Source organism: Salvelinus sp. IW2-2015, linkage group LG9 (assembly GCF_002910315.2).
Source record: "Salvelinus sp. IW2-2015 linkage group LG9, ASM291031v2, whole genome shotgun sequence".
Taxonomy (NCBI): domain Eukaryota; kingdom Metazoa; phylum Chordata; class Actinopteri; order Salmoniformes; family Salmonidae; genus Salvelinus; species Salvelinus sp. IW2-2015.
Genome location: NC_036849.1, coordinates 17,405,468 through 17,428,834, shown reverse-complemented (window position 1 = coordinate 17,428,834; position 23,367 = coordinate 17,405,468). Strand labels below are relative to the sequence as shown.

Below are 23,367 nucleotides of genomic sequence, written 5' to 3'. Positions count from 1 at the left end.
CAATATATTAATTGCAATTCATACAATATGTTAGGAATTCCAATTTGTTGTTGTGAAAGGTGGCTAGTTGGCTAATGATAACATTAGCTGGTGTTAAGGTTAGGAGTTAGGTTAAAGGATTAAGGCTAAGGGAATGGTTAGCTAAAAGGGTTATGATTAGGCGAAGGGTTAGCTAACATCAGTGGCAATTTTAGCATGTCAATCTTGGTTTAGCAAACTCCCCCCAAAAAATGTTGATGCATGCCAGCAAACCCACTACACAACACTAAATTATACATTAGTTGCACTATAACGGTGACAAACGGTGCCCACAAACTGTTAGGGCCTACATAAAGCTGTCCTAACAGCAGGGCTTTCTTTTCAGAATCATAGAGTGAATCCTTACCACTGCTACACCTGGCGGAGCCTTGTCTGGCAGCGAAACAGTTCATTCAGCCTCATTTACTGCCTTTAAAAAAGCATAGCTGATATGGCTGATTTGCTTAAACAAATGTGGTTTCTACTGAAAATTGAGATGTACAAACTATGGCATAACATGCTGACCAGACCGCACGCGCCATCAAGCACAAGTTGATTTTGTCCACCCACACCAGACGCGATCAGGACACGCAGGTTGAAATACCAAAACGAACTCTGAACCAATTATATTAATTTGGGGACAGGCGAAAAGCATTAAACATTTATGGCAATTTAGCTCGTTAGCTTGCTGTTGCTAGCTAATTTGTTCTGGGATATAAACATTGGGTTGTTATTTTACCTGAAATGCACAAGGTCCTCTACTCTGACAATCCACAGATAAAACGGTAAACTGAGTTTGTTTCTAGTAATCTCTCCTCCAGGCTTCTTCTTTTTTAGACTTTATATGACGATTGGCAACCAACTTTAAGGTGCATTACCACAACCAACTGGACTGGAGTGTGGACCTCAGTTCATCTTTCAATCATATATGCTCCTACAAACCAATGATGAGATGGGAGAGGCAGGACTTGTAGCGCGTCAAGTGTCACAAATAGAATCAAGTTCTATTTTAGTGTCTGACTATGCAGATGCATGCGAGCAGTGTGGGTGCAACAATGGAATAACATGTATGTGTACATTTATTTTGCAACGCGAGCGCAAATGACGCAAGCGGTGTCGTCAGCATGTAAGCGAAAAACAAGCAGATAAGAGGCAATCCGTAATTTCGATTAAGACATTAATGAGCAAGATAGGACGGATGTAGTCAATATAACTATTTGTTCAGGACTTTTGCTGTCAGAGCCGTGGGATAAATAAAAGCGGATATAAGCAGACAATGAAAGCGCTTACAATATTCGATGATTACATTTCCCAAAAACAGGCTATACGCTACTTGTGCACCAACAAGTCAGAACAATAGGCTAAGTTATGAGAGGGAAAGGGACCAAATTATTAGGGTGAGGCACATGGGCTACTAACAGCTTACTACACAACATACACTTAGTATTACTTTCTTAGCTACAGTATACATATTTCCCTAGCATATTACATAATTTATTCAGCAGCATACAAGACATTTTTGGACTCACCTTGTTATGCTGTGCTCACTTGAACAGGAAGGTGGAGCGACGGTCCTTGTGGGCAAATTTTGTCATCAAACTTTGTGATAAAAATGTGGCATTCTCTGGATTTATGGTGCTTTCCAGACGACTGGGAACTCTGAAAAAAACAATGTTGAATCATGACGTCAGTGATCTTCAGGTCGGAGCTCGAGAAAGAGACTCTCTTTTTTTCCCAAGTTCTCAGTTGTCTTGAACTCATTGTTTTGAACGCGGCAGAAGTCATGCTGGATTGACAGCATGGCCAATGTATTCAACCTTCTCTGGCTCTTGGTGTTGAATGTTTATCCTTTTAAGCTTGGAAAAGAGACCCTTAAACCCAGACTTGGACCACACACCCACTCCACTGAATAGTAGGTTAGTCAGTGCTTTTGCAAGGCTTGCAGTTAGCTACTGATTCCTTCCAAACCACTCATTGTTGAATTTGCAATTTCCAACTTGTTGTGTAATGTTTATGTCCAATGACCGATGAGCACCGATAGATTTTATCTATAATTTCTCTTCACATGACAAGAATTGAAAAGGATTTGCCAGTAGATTGTCGATGTGATTCAAAATGATGACTGCTTGTCTAGCTTGCTAGCTAATATTTTGAAAGTATGATGTTGACATGATCAGTCCAATCAAAGCTACGGTAGATATAACGTGATTTGATGTCATTATATCTGTGGCAATGACCTTGAGTCTTCTTGGATGGGCACTTCTAATGTAACTCTATGGCAGCACCCAAGGGGCTTGAATTTTCGAGCTCTCCCCATAGATGTTGCGGTGACGTAGTGTCCCCATGAGTGACAGAACACTGAGCCAATCACGGTGCAACTAGAGAACATTACCAACCTCTACGCTCCATATTTTCTGCTGGCTGCCCCACCATCACTACAGAAAGCACTGAGCTAGGCTGAAACAGCTGCATTTTGGAGCTGCCTTACTCAAGAAAGCAAAAAAGAGACCATGTTTGTATGCGGTTTTATTAACCACATTATTTATATATTTTTTACATTGTATGCAAACTGATATGTGACACGTATTATTGCCAAAATAACATGCAATACAGGCAACAAAAACAACAACAAATATTTATAGATATTTTTTAGCTAAACAGGTGGTGCTCAAAACAGGCGGAGCTCCGCCCCACCTGCCCTGAATGATGGGTCACCACTGGCTTACATTCAAAGTAGCTAAAAAGTAGTAAGTAGTTGCTAAAGTTAATGAGATTCTAAAATGCTGGGGTTGATGAGATTCAAACACGCAACCTTAAGGTTGCTAGATGTTCACCTTAAGTAACCTTCTGTCTAATGTAACCATACCAAAGGTAACATATCATTCTAATTTGAGTTTATGTTTACAATATTACGTCTAGTCTGAGACCAGGCTGAAAGAACAGGAGTGGAGAAATATGATCTAGCGACTTTTTCTGGTGTTATTGGAGACTTTTGGAAACTCTGACGTGAAAGCACGTATCGTTCTTACTCTTCTCAACGAGCAGCGGGTGCTTCCGTGGGCCCCACCCCGTCCCAAAGCACTCACAGGCGGCCCAGTCATCGCGCAGCAGTCCCTCCCAGCTGCAGTCAGAGCAGGAGATGTTCACCCCTCCGCATCCAGACTGCAAATGAATCGCGCATGCGGGAAGCCGCCGCTGGCTGATCCCACCCTGGCTTACATTCAGGGCGGGATGTAAATGTAAAAATTTTAAAATTTAAAATAAAATAAAAAACTAAGTAACTCCGCCAGAGTGTCTCTTTTGCCGGTCCCAAGTCCAGATAAAGGAGGAGGGTTGGAATTGTGACATAAAAAAAAACAAGAATCAACAGAAGAAAGTTCATTTGTAGTTCTAAACATATTTAGTGTTTTTTACTCACTTTTTGTCTCTCCCACGACGTTATTCCTCTCTCCTACAGCGTCCATCACAATTACATGCGCATGGCCAATTATGCAAATTAGGTGATAGCGTCATTTAGCGACTTCTAGTGACTTTGAGTTGGCAACACTGTCCCTGAGACATTGCATGTTAGAAACACTTTTGGCATTGACTACAGGTGTGAGTCTTTTGCATACGTCTAAGAGCTTTGCACACCTGGATTGTACAATATTTGCCCATTATTATTAGGTGGGACTTGCGAAGCAAAATAAATCTTCATCATACTTATTGTTATTCTTCCGCACACTACTCCTCTTACTGTCACGCCCTGACCTTAGAGAGCTTTTTATGTCTCTATTTTGGTTTGGTCAGGGTGTGATTTGGGTGGGCATTCTATGTTCATTTTTCTATGTGTTGTATTTCTTTGTTTTGGCCGGGTATGGTTCTCAATCAGGGACAGCTGTCTATCGTTGTCTCTGATTGGGAACCATACTTAGGTAGCATTTTCCCACCTGTGTTTTGTGGGTAGTTATTTTCTGTTCAGTGTTTTCTGCACCTGACAGGACTGTTTCGGTATCGTTTCTCACTTTGTTATTTTGTTCTAGTGTTCAGTGTTAATAAATATCATGAACACTTACCACGCTGTGCTTTGGTCCGATCCTTCTTCATGCAACGATGACCATTACACTTACACCATTTAAGATAGAAACGCAGTTCAAAGATTAAAATGTGCAGACTGGTATGGATTGAGTTGCTTACATTTCACTTTTTGATATATTTTATACCTTTTAAACTATTCATATTTTTGTCCTCCATTCACTGTCGTGGGATTTCCTCGACATTCTAAAGCTCCCCATTGTGCAATCATGGCTTCAACATTCACTGTAAACAATGTAACGTTTGACACAAATCAGCTACTTTCACCACTTTCCCAACAAGTTAGACAAACAGCTAGAGGGTATGATATTTTGGTCTACTTCTCTGCTTTTCAAATCTGGAAATAAGAACAGATATCTACTACCAATAACAAGGTATAGCAGTTTTTGTAACCACATCAACTAATTTAGCTAACTTTCCACCATGGAACTTTTCAGAACTTTCTCATTATAACAATGGGGGAGCACATTCTAAGCATGAGATAATGAGTAAACATTGTGACTTTTGTCACATCACTTTTCCCAACAACGCATCGTAGATAACATAAAGGGCATGGCACCTTGGTCTACTTCTCTGATATTCAAATCTGAAATAAGAACAGTAATAACTACTACCAATCACTACCTTCCCCCCTCGGTATACAATTAAAGATTTTAATTTATTTTAAACAATGCTACCTTGTCGTACACTTATTACAGTTTACATATACTGTACTTCAACAACGCCTCCTTGTCTTCTGTACTCTATTAATAGAGTTTGCATATACTGTGGTATTCTAGTAGGAGAGTGTATAAAAGTGTAGTAGGCTAGTCTGAGTGTAGTTATTTGTGATGAAATATGTGATCTAACTACCCCACAATCCAAAGTAATAAGATTGATAGTGTAGTCTATCAAAGTAATCAGACCAATTATTTTACTAAATTGAACTTTGACTATATTTAACTGCTTGGCTTCCACTACTACAAAAATACTTGTAGAATTGAAGCAAGTCCCACCAATTTTTGTTCATGGAAGATTACCATCTAGTTATTTTTTAAATTCTTCAAGCTCTGTCTGGTTGTTGATTATTGCTAGAAAGCCATTTTCAAGTTAAAACTAACTAGGCCACTCGAACATTCAATGCCATCTTGATGCAACTTGTGTTGATTTGGCCTTGTGTTTTAGATTATTGTCCTGCTGAAAGGCGAATTCCTCTCTCAATGTCTGTTGGAAAGAACACTGAAGCAGGTTTTCTTCTACGATTTTGCCTGCCTGTGCTCAGCTGTATTCATTTTTTTATTTAAGAAAAATAATAATCCCTAGTCCTTGCCGATAACACGCATACCCATAACATGATGCAGCCACCACCATGCTTGAACATATGAACTGGTACTCAGTGATGTGTTGTTCGATTTGTCCCAAACATAACGCTTTGTATACAGTATTAATTTCTTAGCCAATTTTTGTTGCCGTATATACTTAAATTCACACAGGACACAAGAAAAGACAGGACAATTACACCAGATATAACAGACTGACCCTAGCCCCCGGCACATAAACTAATGCAGCATAGATACTGGAGACTGAGACAGGGGTGGGTCGGGGGACACTGTGGCCCTGTCCGACGATACCCCTGGACAGGGCTAACCAGGCAGGATATAACCCCATCCACTTTGCCAAAGCCAGCCCCCACACCACTAGAGGGATATCAACAGACCACCAACATACTACCCTGACACAAGGCTGAGTATAGCCCACGAAGATCTCCTCCACCGCACGAGCCCGAGTGGGTGCAAAACCAGAGCTGGTTCTACTCTTTCTGGACATTTTTCTGGTGTTTTGTGGTGGAAAACAGAGCAGGTCGGGCATAACACATCAACCCTGTTGCCCATAGATAGACAGGCTAGAAATGTTTTAACAATTACTTGTCTTGTGAAGCTTGCATTCAAATGTATCAAATCAAATTTTATTACATGTGCCAATATAACAGGTGTAGTAGACCTTAACGTGAAATGCTTACTTTACGGGCCCTTAACCAACAATGCAGAGTAAAAAAAGAAAAAAATATTTAAAATGTTGCTAAATAACTAAAGATAGTAACACAATAAGATCAAAATAACGAGGCTATACACAAGGGGTACTGCTACCGACTCAATGTGCTGGGGTACGGGTTAGTCAAGATAATGTGTACATGTAGGTAGGGGTAAATTGACTATGCATAGAAAATAAACAGAGAGTAGCAGGAGTGTATGTGAAGGAATGTGAATGTATGTGTGTGTGTGTTGTTGGAGTGTCAGTGTGTGAGTATGTGGTTAGAGTCCAGTGGAGCTTGTGCAAGAGAGTCAGTGCAAAAAAATAAGAATAGATTAGAATAAGATAAAGGGGTCAATGTAAATAGTCTGGGTAGCCATTTGATGAACTGATCAGAGCAGTCTTATGGCTTGGGGGTAGAAGCTGTTAAGGAGCTCTTCAGTCTTTGGCACTCCGATACAGCTTACCGTGCAGTAGCAGAGAGAACAATCTATGACTTGGGTGGCTGGAGTCTTTGACAATTTCCTCCCTGTTGCACACAACAGGCTTCCATTCCCCGTTACAACCGGATTTATGGCTGATTTAAGATGAAATCGTCAACCCTGTTACTTTATTTGACACTTAATAGGCACTTACTATAGTCATATACTTTATTTAACCTTTTGAGATGGGGAAAAACTTGATTTATTAAGTTGAACATGTGCTCTTCATGACAGACTGTTAAAATTAGGTGAAATAAAAAAAAAATATTGACAAAGTTACGCTACCCAAAAGGTACTGATTTGATGGAATGACCCAAGTATTGCTAAATTCTACTCAGTCATCTCCCAAATAGTGTCAATGATTGATCAGAATGAGTCTGTTAATGTTTCTGTGAACAATCAATTCCTAGACTTTATTTACATTGCAGTGCGGTGCAACTTTCTAGATATTTGCTTATTTTTTACTGGCTGCTGTGTGGTCTGAAAAGCTATTTGGCATGTACTGTATTTCCTTTTGACTGCTAAATATGTTGTAACTCAGTACTTTGGGAGGGGATTCTTTCTTCTTCTGTACTGTCAAACAGCAATGGCTAGATATTAAAATCAAGATGTCTAAATAGTTACATCTAATAGTCTTTATTTAATCTTACATTTTGTATTATTATAGTATTACCTTTTTTGGTAATTTGCCTTCACATCTGATTAACATTAAGGACAAGCAAATGTCTCAAAATAAAATGCTGTTGTGTGCTGTTGAACTTTCAAAGCTCATAACCAAATAAAAGAACATTACACATGCCTCAGCATTTTCAAGATCCTAAGAATTTATTACATGGGATAACTGGGTTTACTCATTCACCTTGGTAAAACCGATGCACGCACATCACTCATTGCAAAAGCAATAAGGGCAACAAAATTGCAGATTACAAGGAAATGAAACGTATTTAATTAGCTTTTGTTGGTCTACAATAATGTCAGCATCAAACAATGAGTAAAAATTCTAATGACATTCACAGGGTAAACTGATTTGATACTAAGTAAATTTAAATTACACTACAATGGACAATCATTTATTTCACACACAACTAAATTCTCAACACAAATTACGGTAACTGTGGAAAATTACCAGAACTGTAAAACTGATAGGACTTGGAGCCAACATCCTGAAGCATCTTCACAAAATCTGAATTAATTAAAATACTGTTGACTCTCAGTTGTGGAATCAGTAGTAAACACTCATATCTTCTGGGCCTTTTTTGAGGAACTAAAAGCAGCTTGTTAATCAATGATACATCCTTTTCAACTCATCTTCAGGTGCTTTAATTGTTTGCCTAAAAAGTATGATAGCTTGGGGTACTTAACAGAGAAACATAAATGAGAATATACTATAATATGACAGACACCAGGAAGTCCTTAATTCAACCACACAAAACTGTAGCTCACATTTTTTTCATAAAATGTCTCCCTCATCTGACCTCTTCTCAAACTATCAGGTCAATACCAACATCTGTATTTAGTATTCATAACAGTAATGTGAATAGTAAATGAAAATGCATTTCCTTGTTTGAAATGCATAAATTATATTTGCCCAAATAACAAAAGCAGACGTTGAAACCCTTCTAATAATGGCCACTTGACTGTTTTGAATAATATTTGACCCTTCTAAATGTTATTCAAAACTCAGGAGTGTTAAATGAAAAGTGACAAACAATACATGTTTAACTACCATGACAACAATGAACACTTCAGTAACTAAGACATGGGTTATGTAAATGATTTGTACATTATTTTGCCAAAGAGCATACCATGGGTCAATCGTTAAGGCAGTTTATGAGTCATAACATCAGAGGGGGTGGTTGATGGATTTTGAAAACAATCCCCACATCTCTCTCTTTGGCTGTTTCAATGAGACATGCACTCGCTGATGTACATAGAAGGCCAAATACACTTATTTCAGTGGACGGCAGAGAACAACTTTATTAAGTAACATACATTTTGAATTTGTATATATTTTATATATTTTTAGTACTTTTTCTCCCCAATTAGTAGTTACAGTCTTGTCCCATCGCTGCAACTCCCATAAGGACTCAGGAGAGGCGAAGGTCGAGAGCCATGCATCCTCCGAAACACGACCCTGCCAAGCCGGACTGCTCGCTTAACCCGGAAGCCAGCCGCACCGTACAACTGACGATGGAAGTCAGCGTGCATGCGCCTGGCCGGCTGCGACGCAGCCTGGTATCGAACCCGGGTCTGTAGTGACGCCTCTAGCACTGTGATGAAGTGCCTTAGACATTTGCGCCACTCGGGAGGCCCTTAAGTAACATACTTAAAGTATAATCTAACTATGTAGAGGTAGAGCAGGGTTAATGAAGTGTGGGCGTTCCGGGGGGATAAACACTGCGACATATTGTCAAACTTGACAGACAGTTCTTTACAAAAGCCACAAACCTGAATGTGAATGATGACAGAAGACAATCCTGGTCACAGACTGACACAGCAGGTCTAAATCATTGTTGTGAATAACATGAATATGAAACCCAATGCGGTGGGCTCCGTATAGCTCCACATTGACATAATTGGTTGACGCTAGGTGGGGGCAGGAGGTCCTGTATATACACAAATTCACTTCCTTCATAACAGCTCTGCTCTACTCCTCTAAGCGCAAAAAGTATAAATGCCCTGACTTCTGCAGTGGCAATAAATGCAGTATGGCCACTGCAGACGTCGGATTGACCACGCAGATGCTTTTAGTAGTACATTAGTACTGTAGTAGTAGCTAGATGTCTGGTCAATAACCTGATGAGAAAGGTTGCTATGTTTGTATTCGTATAGTACAATTGATGTCCCTACAACCCTTGTTTCACTTCCACATCATTAGCTCCATTTTGTCTTTCATTGTCCATTTTGCTGCAGCCTCTCCAATCGCTGTAGCAGGGCATTCCCAAAGGCTTCTCTGTAGCCTGGGCTGAGGGTATCCAGCAGTGAATAAATAGTCTCAAAGTATTGGGTGCTCAAGCTCTCATCCACCTGGTCAAAGACGTAGCCAACCACCTGTAAGGTAAAATAGAGAGTGGTCAATCATATACCAGTAGGCCTACACAGAATAACAGCTGAACAGCACAAATGAAATAATGGCACAAATTAAATAGTGTTGATATCCCTCACCCTTAGTCCAGCTTCATTGAGCTCAAGGCAATAGCGATTGCCCTCTCTTGTTTCCACGTTGATGTAGGCCACAGCCAAAGCACTGTCCAAATTTGAGGACACATACATTTCAGCCACGGCGAATAACACATCGTTGACCACTGCCTCTGCTTCCAACCTCATGTCCTTCACATGATCAATACAGTCTTCATCGAATAAGGAGACAGGCGAGTCCTCTGGTTGGTAGTCTATCTCCATCTTCTTCACCAGACACACACAAAAACACCAGACACAACTGTGAGGTTAAAGGTGCAATCAGAAAATGAAGTATAGTAGCTAAATGCTAGCTAAGTACAACTGTTTTAACTACAAGTGTTATCATACAATAATAAATGTGTTTTCGTGGTCATCGGATACATTGTAAACTAAGATGTAAAGCTTCAAACGAACGTTCCTCGCACTATATCCACGGAGGTAGATGATACAAGCAAGTTCCACCATCATGGAATCCACCTAACGTTAGCTCAAGGGTTTACTTTTTTGGTGGGTGGGCCCAGTCTGTGATTTTTAACAAACATTAGTAGGGCTTTAAAGGCTGGTGTGTTGTGATTGTTTTGAATTCATTCATGAATAATGTGAAAACTTTTGTGATGAGTTAGAGTATGACTAGCGCTAGTATCCAATAACATAGTTATTACTGTTTACCACTTATCATTCAGTGACAAGACAGTCCACCATCATCACCATGTTAGCTTGCTAGCTAGCTTACGGCCAATAGCAGCCAATATCCGTGGCTATGGGTTCTCTTTGTAGTAGGAATTGTTTTGACAATGACATAAACATAATCATGAATATATGTAAACTTCAACAGTACCAGGAAATATTGTCATTTTTGTCAAATTAGTTTTTCTAGCTGCGTTACTCACCTCCTCCGTGGTTGTTTTTACTGTACTTCCGGGTGATCAACAAAGATTTCTGTCATGAAGATTTCAATTTATATTGCTTTATCAGCATGACGTAAAAATGTAGATATTTCCAAAGCGTACTTTGGAAATTATTCATTAACAATATCAATAACAAAATAATTTAAAATAATAATAATCAAGATTGTCACAAACAGGACAATCAGTAACGACAGAGCGTAGCAGTGGTGTAAAGAGGGGGTGGGGGCAATGCAAATAGTCTGGGTAGTAACGACTATCAAAATATTCTGATCAATGCCAGTTGTTCTGTTTTAACACCACCGTAGTTAAACATTGTGATAACACCTTCTCTTTCAACATTGCAATTATTCAGAAGTCATGCGAAAAAGTTCAAGTAGAATGGCTTGTGGATGAAAAGGCTTTGTTAGAAGCATATGCGCAGTAAACACTTTTAGTTGATTTACGCAGAAGGGGGGTGGAGTTTGAATGTGTACTTCCGTCTGTCTTTTTACGTACAGCGGAACGTGGAAAGCGTCAACGTTGCGGAGTCATGAAATTGTTTGTAAACAATTCATACAGAACGTGAGAAATTAAAGCTATTCTGTGATTAAATTGCTATATAGAACCCATTATATGACATGTAACATACTGCCTTACCATGTCAGTTGAGCTATATTCGAGATGTTAAAGAGGTTCATGCTAGCTCGGTGCTAACTAATAAACAATCCCAGACGAGAAACAATAAATCGATGCTGTGGGGATTTAATTTTATAGCCATTGACATACCCTCCAAGCTTGTCGTACTAACTACATCCTTGATATCAAACTGTAAGATTATTTTGGGGCTAGCAGTATTGTCAAACCATTAAAAGAAACCTAGATGTCGGATTTTTTCAGTTAGCGGTATGGACAGGATTATCAAGTGAGCAGACACCCGGCGTTAGCAAGCAATGACGTGATGCCAGAGACAGTTTTGGCTAGCTAGCTGATAATGCCACCCATTCGGTTTAGATTTTAGCCCGAATCTTAGAATTAAGGGTGAGGGTGGTGTACCTAACATGCAGCTACTAACAGTAATGCTGTCTACCTCTCCTAGGAGTGACAATAATATTGCTACTATACATGGTACTGGTACTGAATAACTTGTCATCTAGTGTGGTGATCAAATGTATAGTTGAGAGTTTCAATGTTATGTTCCATCTCATTGGCAGGTACAGCAAACTGAAGTTGAAATTATTGCCACATATCTCCTCCCTGTGTGTAAAGGATGTTTTCCTGTCTTTTGGAAGTCTTCAGAATGACAAGACTGATACTGCCAATGCTAAATTATTTGAAGAGAAATATATAGTTATCCAACATCCTTTTTCTCCATACAACATATTTGTTGAATACTGAATTCAACAGCCATTTGGAAGCCACCACAATTAATCAGACCAGCATGCCTTGGCCATTTTCTGAATCTATAAAGAAGCGGGCATGCAGATACCTTTTGCATCGGTATTTGGGCAATTTCCTACAAGAGAAGCTGAGCTTAGATCAGCTAAGTGTAGACCTCTATCAAGGAACTGGATCACTGGCACAAGTGCCATTGGACAAGTGGGTAAATTCAACCTTTTATGTAGCTAAGCAAATATTAATACCGGTAATGGGATTTGTATTGACATACATACTGACAGTGTACCTTTGCCTGAGAGCTTTTTGTCCCCCCTCAGTCTTTAAATGAGATCCTCGAGTCAGTGGATGCCCCCTTCGAGGTAATAGAGGGCTTCATCCAGACCATCTCTCTGACCGTACCATGGGCGTCCCTGCTGCAGGAGAACTGTGCCCTGGAGGTCAAGGGGTTGGAGATGGTGTTCAGACCCAGACCACGTATGGGTGAGGGGACACCTCAATCACCTCCATCTCTGTTTGTCTCTTCATCATCATCATTGCATTATGGCTGCTACTTGTGCACACACAGCTAACTAGCTAGCGATTCCACATCGACTACAGATAAATAAACCATGTTGACAATGTTGACCCTTGTGTGCCACTAGCCTCAGGTATGGAACCCATGTATTGGTCCAGCTTCATGACGAGCAGCATGCAGCTTGCCAAAGAGTGTCTGAGCCAGAGACTAACAGATGACTTGGGGGAGAGCTTCCAGCCATAGGAGGGATTGGAGAAGTTTGCAGAGACCATAGAGATGGGTGTGGTAGATCATTACCATACAACAACACTTGAGTGGGCTTTCTTTCCAAGCATCAGAGGATTGATAACAATGTCTTCTTTGTCATTTCTTTAGTTCTGAGAAGGGTCAAGGTTACTTTTTTGGACACTGTTATCAGAATCGAACATTTTCCAGAAAATTCCAAAACAGGAATCAGTCTTGAGTTGCGCATCAACAAGTAAGTTGAGGTTACAAGTAGGGAACTACTTGCACATTTATCTTGAAGTAGTGCCCAATACCTTTAACTTAGGTATTTCTGATTTTATTTAGCATTTTCAATACATTTACACTACATGAGCTCTTACATCCTTATCTGTGTTGTGTTGTTCAGGATTGTTTACTGTGATGAGACTGGTGAGAGCTTCAGCGTAAATGTGCACCAACTCACCACATTTGCACATAAAAACTTGCAGCTGGAGGGAGTCACCGTCTTCTGGGACGAGTTCTCAGAGGCGGCCAGAGCCGGCTTCAAGTCCTCACCCACCCCAACAGTGAGTACATTAAAATAATCCTCTGTGTAGTTTGGAAGCATAGAGAACATATACTAACGCACCCCCTTTTTGCACCCCCTCCAGGAGACAGAGGCCAAGCTATCCCCCAGCTGGAACACTAGAATCATCTGTGAGTCACACCCCCAGTTCACAGAGCCTGTTTCCTCAGCAACACTCTTTAAACCCATGCAGATTGGTCACCTTAGTGGCAGAATTGAACTGTCCCTTGTCCTGAAACAGAACCAAACCATGCCTGGAGCAAAGGTTAGTACAGCATCCTCACATGATTGAAATGGCACAGCAACTGTGAAACTTGGACACACTGAAATGCACAAAATGTCTATTGTCTTGGGTCTTTACAACAGTATTTTTGTTTTTCAGTTGGATGTTGATGGACAGATAAGCAAAATGATCGTGCTGCTATCTCCACGGCAAGTTCACCTACTCTTGGACATGTTTGGAGTTTTTTCAGGCTCAGGTTGGTTTAATTATGGTAATTGAATGATGATATCTTAAAAGGAGCCGCGTCAGACGTTGGTGAGTGAAACACTAAAATCGTCTGCTTTTGTGTGCGAAGCTGGGCCGGATTGGGGGAAGGACAAGAGGAACCGTCCCATGCAGCAGGAGGATGAGTATCGGCTCCATATGGAGCTAAATCGCTGCCTGAAGAAGGAGTCCGACCCTGACCTCTTTGTGAGCCAGACCACCAGAACTGTGTCCAGCCGAGGTTCGGATGAACTGTTACCCGCACCTACTATGTTTAATAACCTGGTGATTTGGATTGAGCTTTTTGTTTTTGTAGGCCCATATCTTGATATCATTAACAATTGTTTGATCTAGCTTCTTTGTTGTTGGCACAGAGGAGGTCTTCTTCTCCATGACTGACATGGACATGTCTCATAGCCTGTCATCCCTCCCTCCCCTGGGGGAACCTCCCACTGTGGACTTGGACCTGTCACTCAACAGTAACTACTCCCCCTCCCTAGGAGAGTCTACTGGCAATACCACGGTATGCCTCATAAACTAACCTAATGGTATGGGGATTGTAACATAGAGGACAAAAGAACAAAGAAATGTACTAAGATCCTCTGGAACGATTACCTGGACGTGCCCAGACAGAAGGAGAAGCAGTCCCAGGAAAGCCCATTCCTGACACAGGACTCACCACTCCAACACAAACTGCTGAGACAGACCTGTAATACTGCATTCACACAGGCAGCCCAATTGTGATGTTTTTTTTCACTAATTGCTGTTCTGACCAATCAGATCAGCTCTGAAAAAGAGCTGATGTGAAAGATCTGATGTGATTGGTCAAAAGAAAAATCTGTGGAAAAAAGATCAGAATTGGGCTGCCTGTGTGAACGCAGCCTAAGAACCAGCATCATGCACTCTCACTCACTACCATTTAGAATAAATTGAGCAGACAAATAAACATTATTTTTTAAAGGAAGAAAGCTGTTTGAGTCAGTATTCCTATTCAGTTCTTAAAACAGTAACATCTTAATCTAACATTGTTTGACGCCGGAGAAAACAGAAATGTCATGGTAGTGTTTATGTTTACAAGTCATTAATTCACACATTTTGTCCTGTGTGTCAGCCCACCCAACCAAAGCCCACAGTGATGAGTCCAGGCCAGAGCTGGTCTTCAGGCTGACACTGGGGAACCTGGCTGTATGTGTTCTCCACATTGACCCCCTGCCGGATGCTGCCCCCAGCCCCCTGTCCCTCATGGCTGCTGATTTCTTTAGGATGGTCTGTTCTCACCAGCTCCCTGCAGACGGATTCATCCAGTTTAGGGCAGCTTTTGATGAAGCCTGCCCCTACGACCACCTCGGGTGATCTTATTGACATTGTCTGTTAATATTTTTGAATCTCCTTTACCTCCTTAGTAACTTGACTGATTCAACCCCATTTTGCATATGTCAAATAAAATTTTATTAGTCACATGCGCCGAATACAACCGGTGTAGACCTTAGTGAAATGCTTACTTACGAGCCCCTAACCAACAATGCAGTTTAAAAAAAAAAACATTTAAGAATAAGAGATAAAAGTAACAAGTAATTAAAGAGCAGCAGTGAAATAACAATAGCGAGACTATATACAGGGGGGGTACCGGCACAGAGTCAATGTGCGGGGGCACCGGTTATTTGAGGTAGTGTGTACATGTAGGTAGAGTTATTAAAGTGACTATGCATAGATGACAATAGAGCGTAGCAGTGGTGTAAAGAGGGGGTGGGGGCAATGCAAATAGTCTGGGTAGCCATTTGACTAGATGTTCTGGAGTCTTATGGCTTGGGGGTAGAAGCTGTTTAGAAGCCTCTTGGACCTAGACTTGGCGCTCCGGTACCGCTTGCCGTGCAGTAGCAGAGAGAACAGTCTATGACTAGGGTGGCTGGAGTCGTTGATCATTTTTAGGGCCTTCCCCTGACACCGCCTGGTATAGAGGTCCTGGATGGCAAGAAGCTTGGCCCCAGTGATGTACTGGGCCGTTCGCACTACCCTCTGTAGTGCCTTGCGGTCGGAGGCCGAGCAGTTGCCATACCAGGTGGTGATGCAACCCATCAGGATGCTCTCGATGGTGCAGCTGTAAAACCTTCTGAGGATCTGAGGACCCATGCCAAATCTTTTCAGTCTCCTGAGGGGGAATAGATATTTTGTTGTACCCTCTTCACGACTGTCTTGGTGTGCTTGGACCATGTTGTGCTTGGACCTTTCTTTTGATTTTCACATGATGTCAAGCAAAGAGGCACTGAGTTTGAAGGTAGGCCTTGAAATACTTCCACAGGTACACCTCTAATTGACTCAAATTATGTCAATTAGCCTATCAGAAGCTTCTAAAGCCATGACATCATCTTCTGGAATTTTCCAAGCTGTTTAAAGGCACAGTCAACTTAGTGTATGTAAACTTCTGACGCACTGGAATTGTGATTCAGTGAAATAATCTGACTGTAAACAATTGTTGGAAAAATGACTTGTGCCATGCACAAAGTAGATGTCCTAACCGACTTGCCAAAACTATAGTTTGTTAACAAGAAAGTTGTGGAGTGGTAGAAAAACGAGTTTTAATGACTCCAACCTAAGTGTATGTAAACTTCCGACTTCAACTGTATTTCCTCACTGTTGGTCTGGGTTTCCTCTGCAGGACTTCCTGATTGCAGTGGGAATGAAAGGGGCCACACTCCAGCACCGAGTGGTTCCCCCCAAATTGGGCTGGTATGACCAGGTAAACTCAACACCTGTTAATCCAAGGTGTTGTTTGTGTACAGTTCAACGCCACAACTTATCTTAATCATATCTTAAGCATCCCTTTGAACAGATGAACCATACTCCTGACTGATCAGTGTTTCTTGGTTGTGTTTAACAGATCGTAGACTTCCTGAATGTGTCTGATGAGCCTGTGTTGGGTTACACCCCCCCTGCCTCAGTCACCACCCTTCATCTCCACCTGTGAAGCTGCTCACTAGATTACAGGTGCTGTTGACTGACTACAATGCATTCAGAAAGTATTCAGAAGCCTTGACTTTTTCCTAATTTTGTTACGTTACAGCCATATTTTCTTCCTCAATCTACATAGAGTACCCCATAATGACAAAGCGAAAGTAAAAAAAAGTTGAAAATATATTAAAAATAAAAAGCAGAAATACTTTATTTATATAAGTATTCAGACACTTTGCTTTAAGACTCGAAATTGAGCTCAGGTGCATCCTGTTTCCATTTATCATCCTTGAGATGTTTCTACAACTTGATTGGAGTTCACCTGTGGTAAATTCAATTGATTGGACATGGTTTGAGAAGGCACACACCTGTCTATATAAAGTCCCACAGTTGACAGTGCATGTCAGAGCAAAAACCAAGCCACGAGGTCGAAGGAATTGTCCGCAGAGTTCCAATACAGGATTGTGTCAAGGCACAGCTCTGGGGAATGGTACCAAAACATTTCTGCAGCATTGAATGTCCCCAACAACACAGTGGCCTCCGTCATTTTTAAATGTGAGAAGTTTGGAACCACCAAGACTCTTCCAAGAGCTGGCCGCCGGGCCGAACTACGCAATCGGGGGAGAAGGGCCTTGGTCAGGGAAGTGGCCAAGACCCGATGGTCACTCTGACGGAGCTTCCTCTGTGGAAATTACTTTCCAGAAGGACAACCATCTCTGCAGCATTCCACCAATCAGGCCTTTCTCTTCAGTAAAAAGCACATGACAGCCCGCTTGAGTTTGCCAAAAGTCACCTAAAGGACTCTCAGACCATGAGAAACAAGATTATCTGGTCTGATGAAACCAAGATTAAACCCTTTGGCCTGAATGCCAAGCGTCACGTCTGGAGGAAACCAGGCACCATCCCTACGGTGAAGGATGGTGGTGGCAGCATCATGCTGTGGGGATGTTTGTCAGTGTTAGGCACTGGGACACTAGTCAGGATCGAGGGATAGATGAATGGAGCAAAGTACACAGATCCATAATGAAAACCTGCTCCAGAACACCTTCCAACAGGACAACGACCCTACGCACACAGCCAAGACAATGCAGGAGTGGCTTCGGGACAAGTCTCTGAATGTCCTTGAGTGGCCCAGCCCGAGCCCAGACTTGAACCTGATCGAACATCTCTGGAGAGACCTGAAAATATTTGTGCAGCGACGCTCCCCATCCGATCTGCAGAGAAGAATGGGAGAGACTACCCAAATACAGGTGTGCCAAGCTTGTAGTGTCATACCCAAGAAGACGAGGCTATAATCACTGCCAAAGGTGCTTCAACAAAGTACTGAGTAAAGGGTCTGAATCCTTATGTAAATGTCATATTTTAGTTTAATATTTCTAATAAATTTGCTAATATTTAAAACAAACCTGTTTTTGCTTTGTCGCTATGGGGTATTGTGTGTAGATTGAGGGGGAAAACTATTTAATTATTTTTAGAATAAGGCTGCAATGTAACAAAATGTGGAAGAAGTCAAGGGGTCTGAAATACTTACCGAATGTACTGTATGTCACGTTCATGACTTAATTCATCTGTATTTTCTATGTATTCAGTGTTTGTATTTTAACATGCTATATTCCCTCTGCAGACCCCTGTATCTCCCACTCAGGTCTCTGATGGTAGTGGAGACATTCAGCATCTCCAGCAGTGTCTCCTTAGACCACTCATCCTCCTCTCTCAGGTACTGTTGCAGCACTGGTCATGTCATTGAAATAAAATCAGCAGTGGCGTATCACTGGATGTTTCTGTATTTTGTGTTGTTTCTAGGATCATTTTGGATGAAGCAGCTTTGTTCCTCTCTGACAAGAGCAATGCCGTCTCTGTAAATCTATTGCGAGGTGAGACGATTTCTGTTACATTTTCAATTTGATTGTCAAAGATCCTTTAGACGCTCTGACCAGTAACCCATGTGCGTTATCGCCCAGACTGTGCAGGTGGTAGACATGGGAACATTAGAGCTGAGGAGCACTGCGGTCAAACCTGGAGTGGACAGAGAATTGGTAAGAGCTGACAAACTCTGTTGATCTATGATAAACCTATTTCCAACAACAAGACGTCACCGTTGAGCCATTCTTCTCACTGTGTCTTTTGACAGACTGAGCCCAGATTTGAGCTGCGCTGTTCCAGTGATGTCATCCACATCAGAACGTGTTCAGACTCCTGTGCTGCTCTGATGAACCTCATCCAGTACGTGGCCAGCTATGGAGACCTACTGCCCCCTCCTGGGCCAGAGGCCAAGCGCACCAGCTCCAAGCAGAGCGCAAAGGTCAGCTTTTATACCCCTCAGATACATTTATGACTCATCATAGCCTTGAGTGATGAGCAGTGAATGGTCAGTGGAGAATTTGTTGTATCTGTATATTGTGAGGCACATTTGACACAACAAAGCCATTACAATTACAGTATATCAAACTCTTTTGAGAGAGTAGAACAGTCTGAACTGTGATTCTAAATACTGTAGTGAGGATATGGACTCTGCTGTCTGCTGAGTTAAAATGTTGTTTATGTCTGGCCAGCCGGAGGCTCCAAGCCGGCCCCCTTCCCAGGCTCCTCTTCTCCCTGAGGCTGAGCAGCAGATGCTGCAGGACCTGATGAGTGAGGCCATGGAGGCACGGGAGCGGACGAGAGCGGGAATCTGCCGCAGGAGCCGAGCCCCATGTACCTCACGTCCACTCCCCCCTCATCACCGCTGCCCCTAACCTGGCCACAGAGAACGACGACTTCTTTATTCTAGAGACCCCGGGCTCCAGAACAGACGTAAGAGTACGCATCTTATACAGTTACTTACTCAGCATGTTGGATAACTAGTACATTTAGTCTGTCTATTGCATTGGTGTGAAAGGTGTGTTTATTGCCTCAGGATCGGGACGAGGAGCCAGTGGTGAATAAGTTGATCCCAGACTCCATTGAGATCAAAGACAACCACTTTGGCCAGCCCCTGGACAGCAGGGACTCCAGCAGGGGAGCCCTGAAGTTCCCCGTCCCAGAGGTGCGCTACCTCATCAGGAAGAACACTGTCATCTGGCACCTCTACGGAGGGAAGGACTTTGGGAGCGCCACATTCACCTCCTCTCCCGCTAGAAGTCGGGGGTGAGTGTGTTTGTGCTTTGGACTGTTCAACTGTTCTTTATTACAACAACAATACTAGGAGATGTGATTGAACTGAAATTGTGTCAAATGACAAGATGAAAAAAGGATGTAGAGTAATGGTGAAAAGGTGCAACAGATGATCAAGTGTCCTCTGTTAATGTTTGGGTTATGTTGAAGGTGTACCCCACACAGCTCCCCCTCCCAGACCCCAGTCAGACAGAGCAGGGGTGGAGGACGGGGCAGGAACCTTGACGTCCTGATGGAGATCCAGCTCAGCAAGGTAAGAGGACTTCACAAGCCCTCCTGTAACAATACAACATGTAGGCTATGTATGCCAAATGGGATGATAAGTGCATCCTTTAGTATGAAGCTAGAGTTGAGGACCTCTTGCTCTTTTCCCAGGTGCGGTTCCAGCATGAAGTCTACCCCCAGGCCTCAGCCTAGGTCCCGGCAGGTGTTCATCATCCAGGACCTGGAGATCAGAGACAGACTGGCCCCCTCCCAGATGAACAAGTTCCTGTACCTCTACTCCAGCAAGGAGATGCCCCGCACTGCCCACTCCAACATGGTGAGAGACATTATGCATATAGAGAGAATGATTGGCTATGAAAAGCCAACTGACATTTACTCCTGAGGTGCTGACCTGTTGCACCCTCGACAACCACTGTGATTATTATTATTTGACCCTGCTGGTCATCTATGAACATTTGAACATCTTGACCATGTTCTGTTATAATCTCCACCCGGCACAGCCAGAAGAGGATTGGCCACCCCTCATAGCCTGGAACCTCTCTAGGTTTCTTCCTAGGTTCTGGCCTTTCTAGGGACTTTTTCCTAGCCAATGTGCTTCTACACCTGCATTGATTGCTGTTTGGGGTGTTAGGCTGGGTTTCTGTACAGCACTTTGTGACATCAGCTGATGTAAGAAGGGCTTTATAAATAAATTTGATTGATGTAGAGTAATGTCCATGTGATTGTGGTCACATTAAAGACATGATAGTGGTTAAGGCATGTATGTTTATGCTGAATGTGTTCTCTGTGGTTCTCTGTAGCTCAGTTGGTAGAGCATGTCTACAGCAACGCCAGGATAGTGGGTTTTAATCCCAGAACCACTCATACTTTAAAATGTATGCACACTTGACTGTAAGTCACTTTGGATAAAAACGTTTGCTAAATATTATATATTTTTGTTTGTTTTCTTGCAGCTAACAGTTCGGGCTCTGCACATGTGTCCAGAGACAGGTCAAGCACCCCTGGAATGCTCTCTGCGAGTCTCACTCATGACCCTTCGTCTCAACATCGACCAGGTGAGCCAGAGATAAACGTGCTGGTTTTGTCCAGTTAATCATACCTCTTTCTGAGGTTTCCAAAAGATTTCAAGCCATAGAAATGTAATGCTTTCATATGCTCTCATTTAACACATTTTCAGTTATACTATTGATCCCTTTGAAATTACCCCTGGCTTTTTTATTTTCTTGTAGGATGCATTGTTTTTCTTGAAAGACTTCTTTTCCAACCTTGCTGCTGAAGTTGAGATATTCTCTCCACCTGATCAAGAAGGTAAAATATCCTTGGCTAGAGGCTTGTACATTATGAACAATGTAGCATATTGAGTAGATTTTAATCACAGGTTATTTCATGATTTGTATCCGAGCAAAATGTTGACCCTCAATGATGCATTTGTTGGTCTGCAGCCCTGTGCGTTTCAATGAAGAAGCCATCTGCCCCAGAGGTGTCCTGCAGCTTCACTAAGCATGGAGGTGGGAGCCAGGACTCTGCGCCCATCATCTCTGTGCCTGCCCAGAGCCGCATCAACGGCCTCACCTTATCCAGTAACAGCGACACTGGGGAAGCTGAGGCTGCCACTGCATCATCCTTCACTGACCAGCCCATCTTCTTCAGGTAGGTGTCCCTTACTCTGTAGAGGTGGACAGGCACCTGATGTCATTTGGGTTAAGGCATAACTTATCTTCATCTTACTATATGTGTTCTACACACAAATAATTAAGTGTTTGAGTTTTGCTAGCAAATTATGAAATATTTGTTTGATTTCCGTCAGAGTTTTGGTTTACCTCTGAAGTTCCTATTCGTCTGGATTACCATGGAAAACACATTTCAATGGAGCAAGTATGTTTTAACAATTTCTAAAAACATACTGTATACAAACACATTCAGTTTTGTAAATCAGGGATTCCAGTGTTGACAGACTTGACAACTGGTGTTGTGCAGCCTACATACTGTGCAATATTTTGGTTAACAAGCGCCGATGATGTACAGTATTCAAATGCAGAAGCTCCATTTATGAAGAATGTGCATTTCTTACTCTCACAGTAGTACATGCTCATGTTTCTTGCACTGCTCCTCTGTTTCTGGGAACATTTGCTGGGATTGTGATTGGGTTGACACAGTTGAATTGCTCCGAGCTGAAACTAAGGAGATTATACTACAGACAAGGGTAGGTTTAATCAGTACAGTCCCTTCATATTCGTATGATTTGTTATGACAGGACATACCAACACTTAATTGGGTTATTCCTGGTGTTAAATGATGACACACAATCCATTGTCTAGTATAAAGAATACAGTATGCAGAAACCATAAGAACATTCTTGGTTTTCTTCCAGACTGTTGAGAGTGGATAAGCTCTTTTCCTATGCAATAAATGAGTGGCTGAATGACATCAAAAAGAACCAGCTGCCAGGACTGTTTGGTGGCGTGGGACCTATCCACTCGCTGGTACAGTTGTATAAGTTGATAAAACTGGTGTTGAAGCACTAATGTATTTACCTATTAATCAGACAGTATTTTTCCTGTTCCTGAAATTACTAACTGTTTTTTGTAAGAAGATTCTGTCTATGCCTCTCAGAACCACACAATATATTATGACTAAGGTCATGCTTGTTTTGGCCAATTGGTCTACAATGGAAATGAGTCTAAGCTTTTGGTTCAACGTAAAGACTATTGTTATACATACACTGAGTGTAGAAAACATTAGGAACACCTTCCTGATATTGAGTTGCACCCCCTTTTTCCCTCAGAACAGCCTCAATTTGTTGAGGCATGGACTCTACAAGGTGTTGAAAGTGTTCCACAGGGATGCTGGCCCATGTTGACTCCAATGCTTTCCACAGTTGTCAAGTTGGCTGGTAGCGGATCTCCACTCCGACTTGCTTGTTCTGTCTCATCCCACAGCTCAATTGGATTGAGATCTGTAATAAATCATGTTCAATATTCGTATTCCCCACAGGGAATCACGGACACTGCTCTTACCATCTATGACACGGCCATGCGTGAGCACGAGCAGCGTGGGTTGACCGGGGCAGTGGATGGGGTCCTTCGACAGCTCCCCCCATCTGTGGTCAAGCCTATCGTCATGGCCACCGAGGCCACCTCCAACGTGCTGGGGGGCATGAGGAACCAGATTCACCCAGATGCACGCCAGGAAGAATCACAGAA

General features: G+C 42.2%; 1 protein-coding gene and 1 pseudogene across 2 annotated transcripts; one reads left to right on the top strand and one right to left on the bottom strand.

The window, feature by feature from the left end:
* Window positions 1-8,972: 8,972 nt before the first annotated feature.
* Window positions 8,973-10,845, bottom strand: gskip (gsk3b interacting protein). Of its 2 annotated transcripts, none has more exons than XM_023994542.2 (3): window positions 10,655-10,845; window positions 9,750-9,989; window positions 8,973-9,635 (listed from the first exon to the last, which is right to left on the bottom strand). In XM_023994542.2, exons 2-3 carry the CDS (start codon window positions 9,984-9,986, stop codon window positions 9,477-9,479), a joined length of 396 nt encoding a protein of 131 aa, XP_023850310.1. In that variant the 5' UTR covers window positions 9,987-9,989; window positions 10,655-10,845; the 3' UTR covers window positions 8,973-9,476. The 2 variants fall into 2 exon arrangements, with proteins under 2 accessions (XP_023850310.1, XP_023850311.1); XM_023994543.2 differs by having other exon boundaries at window positions 9,750-9,986; window positions 10,655-10,810.
* Window positions 10,846-11,167: 322 nt separating this feature from the next.
* Window positions 11,168-23,315, top strand: LOC111969017 (autophagy-related protein 2 homolog B-like; annotated as a pseudogene).
* Window positions 23,316-23,367: the final 52 nt, after the last annotated feature.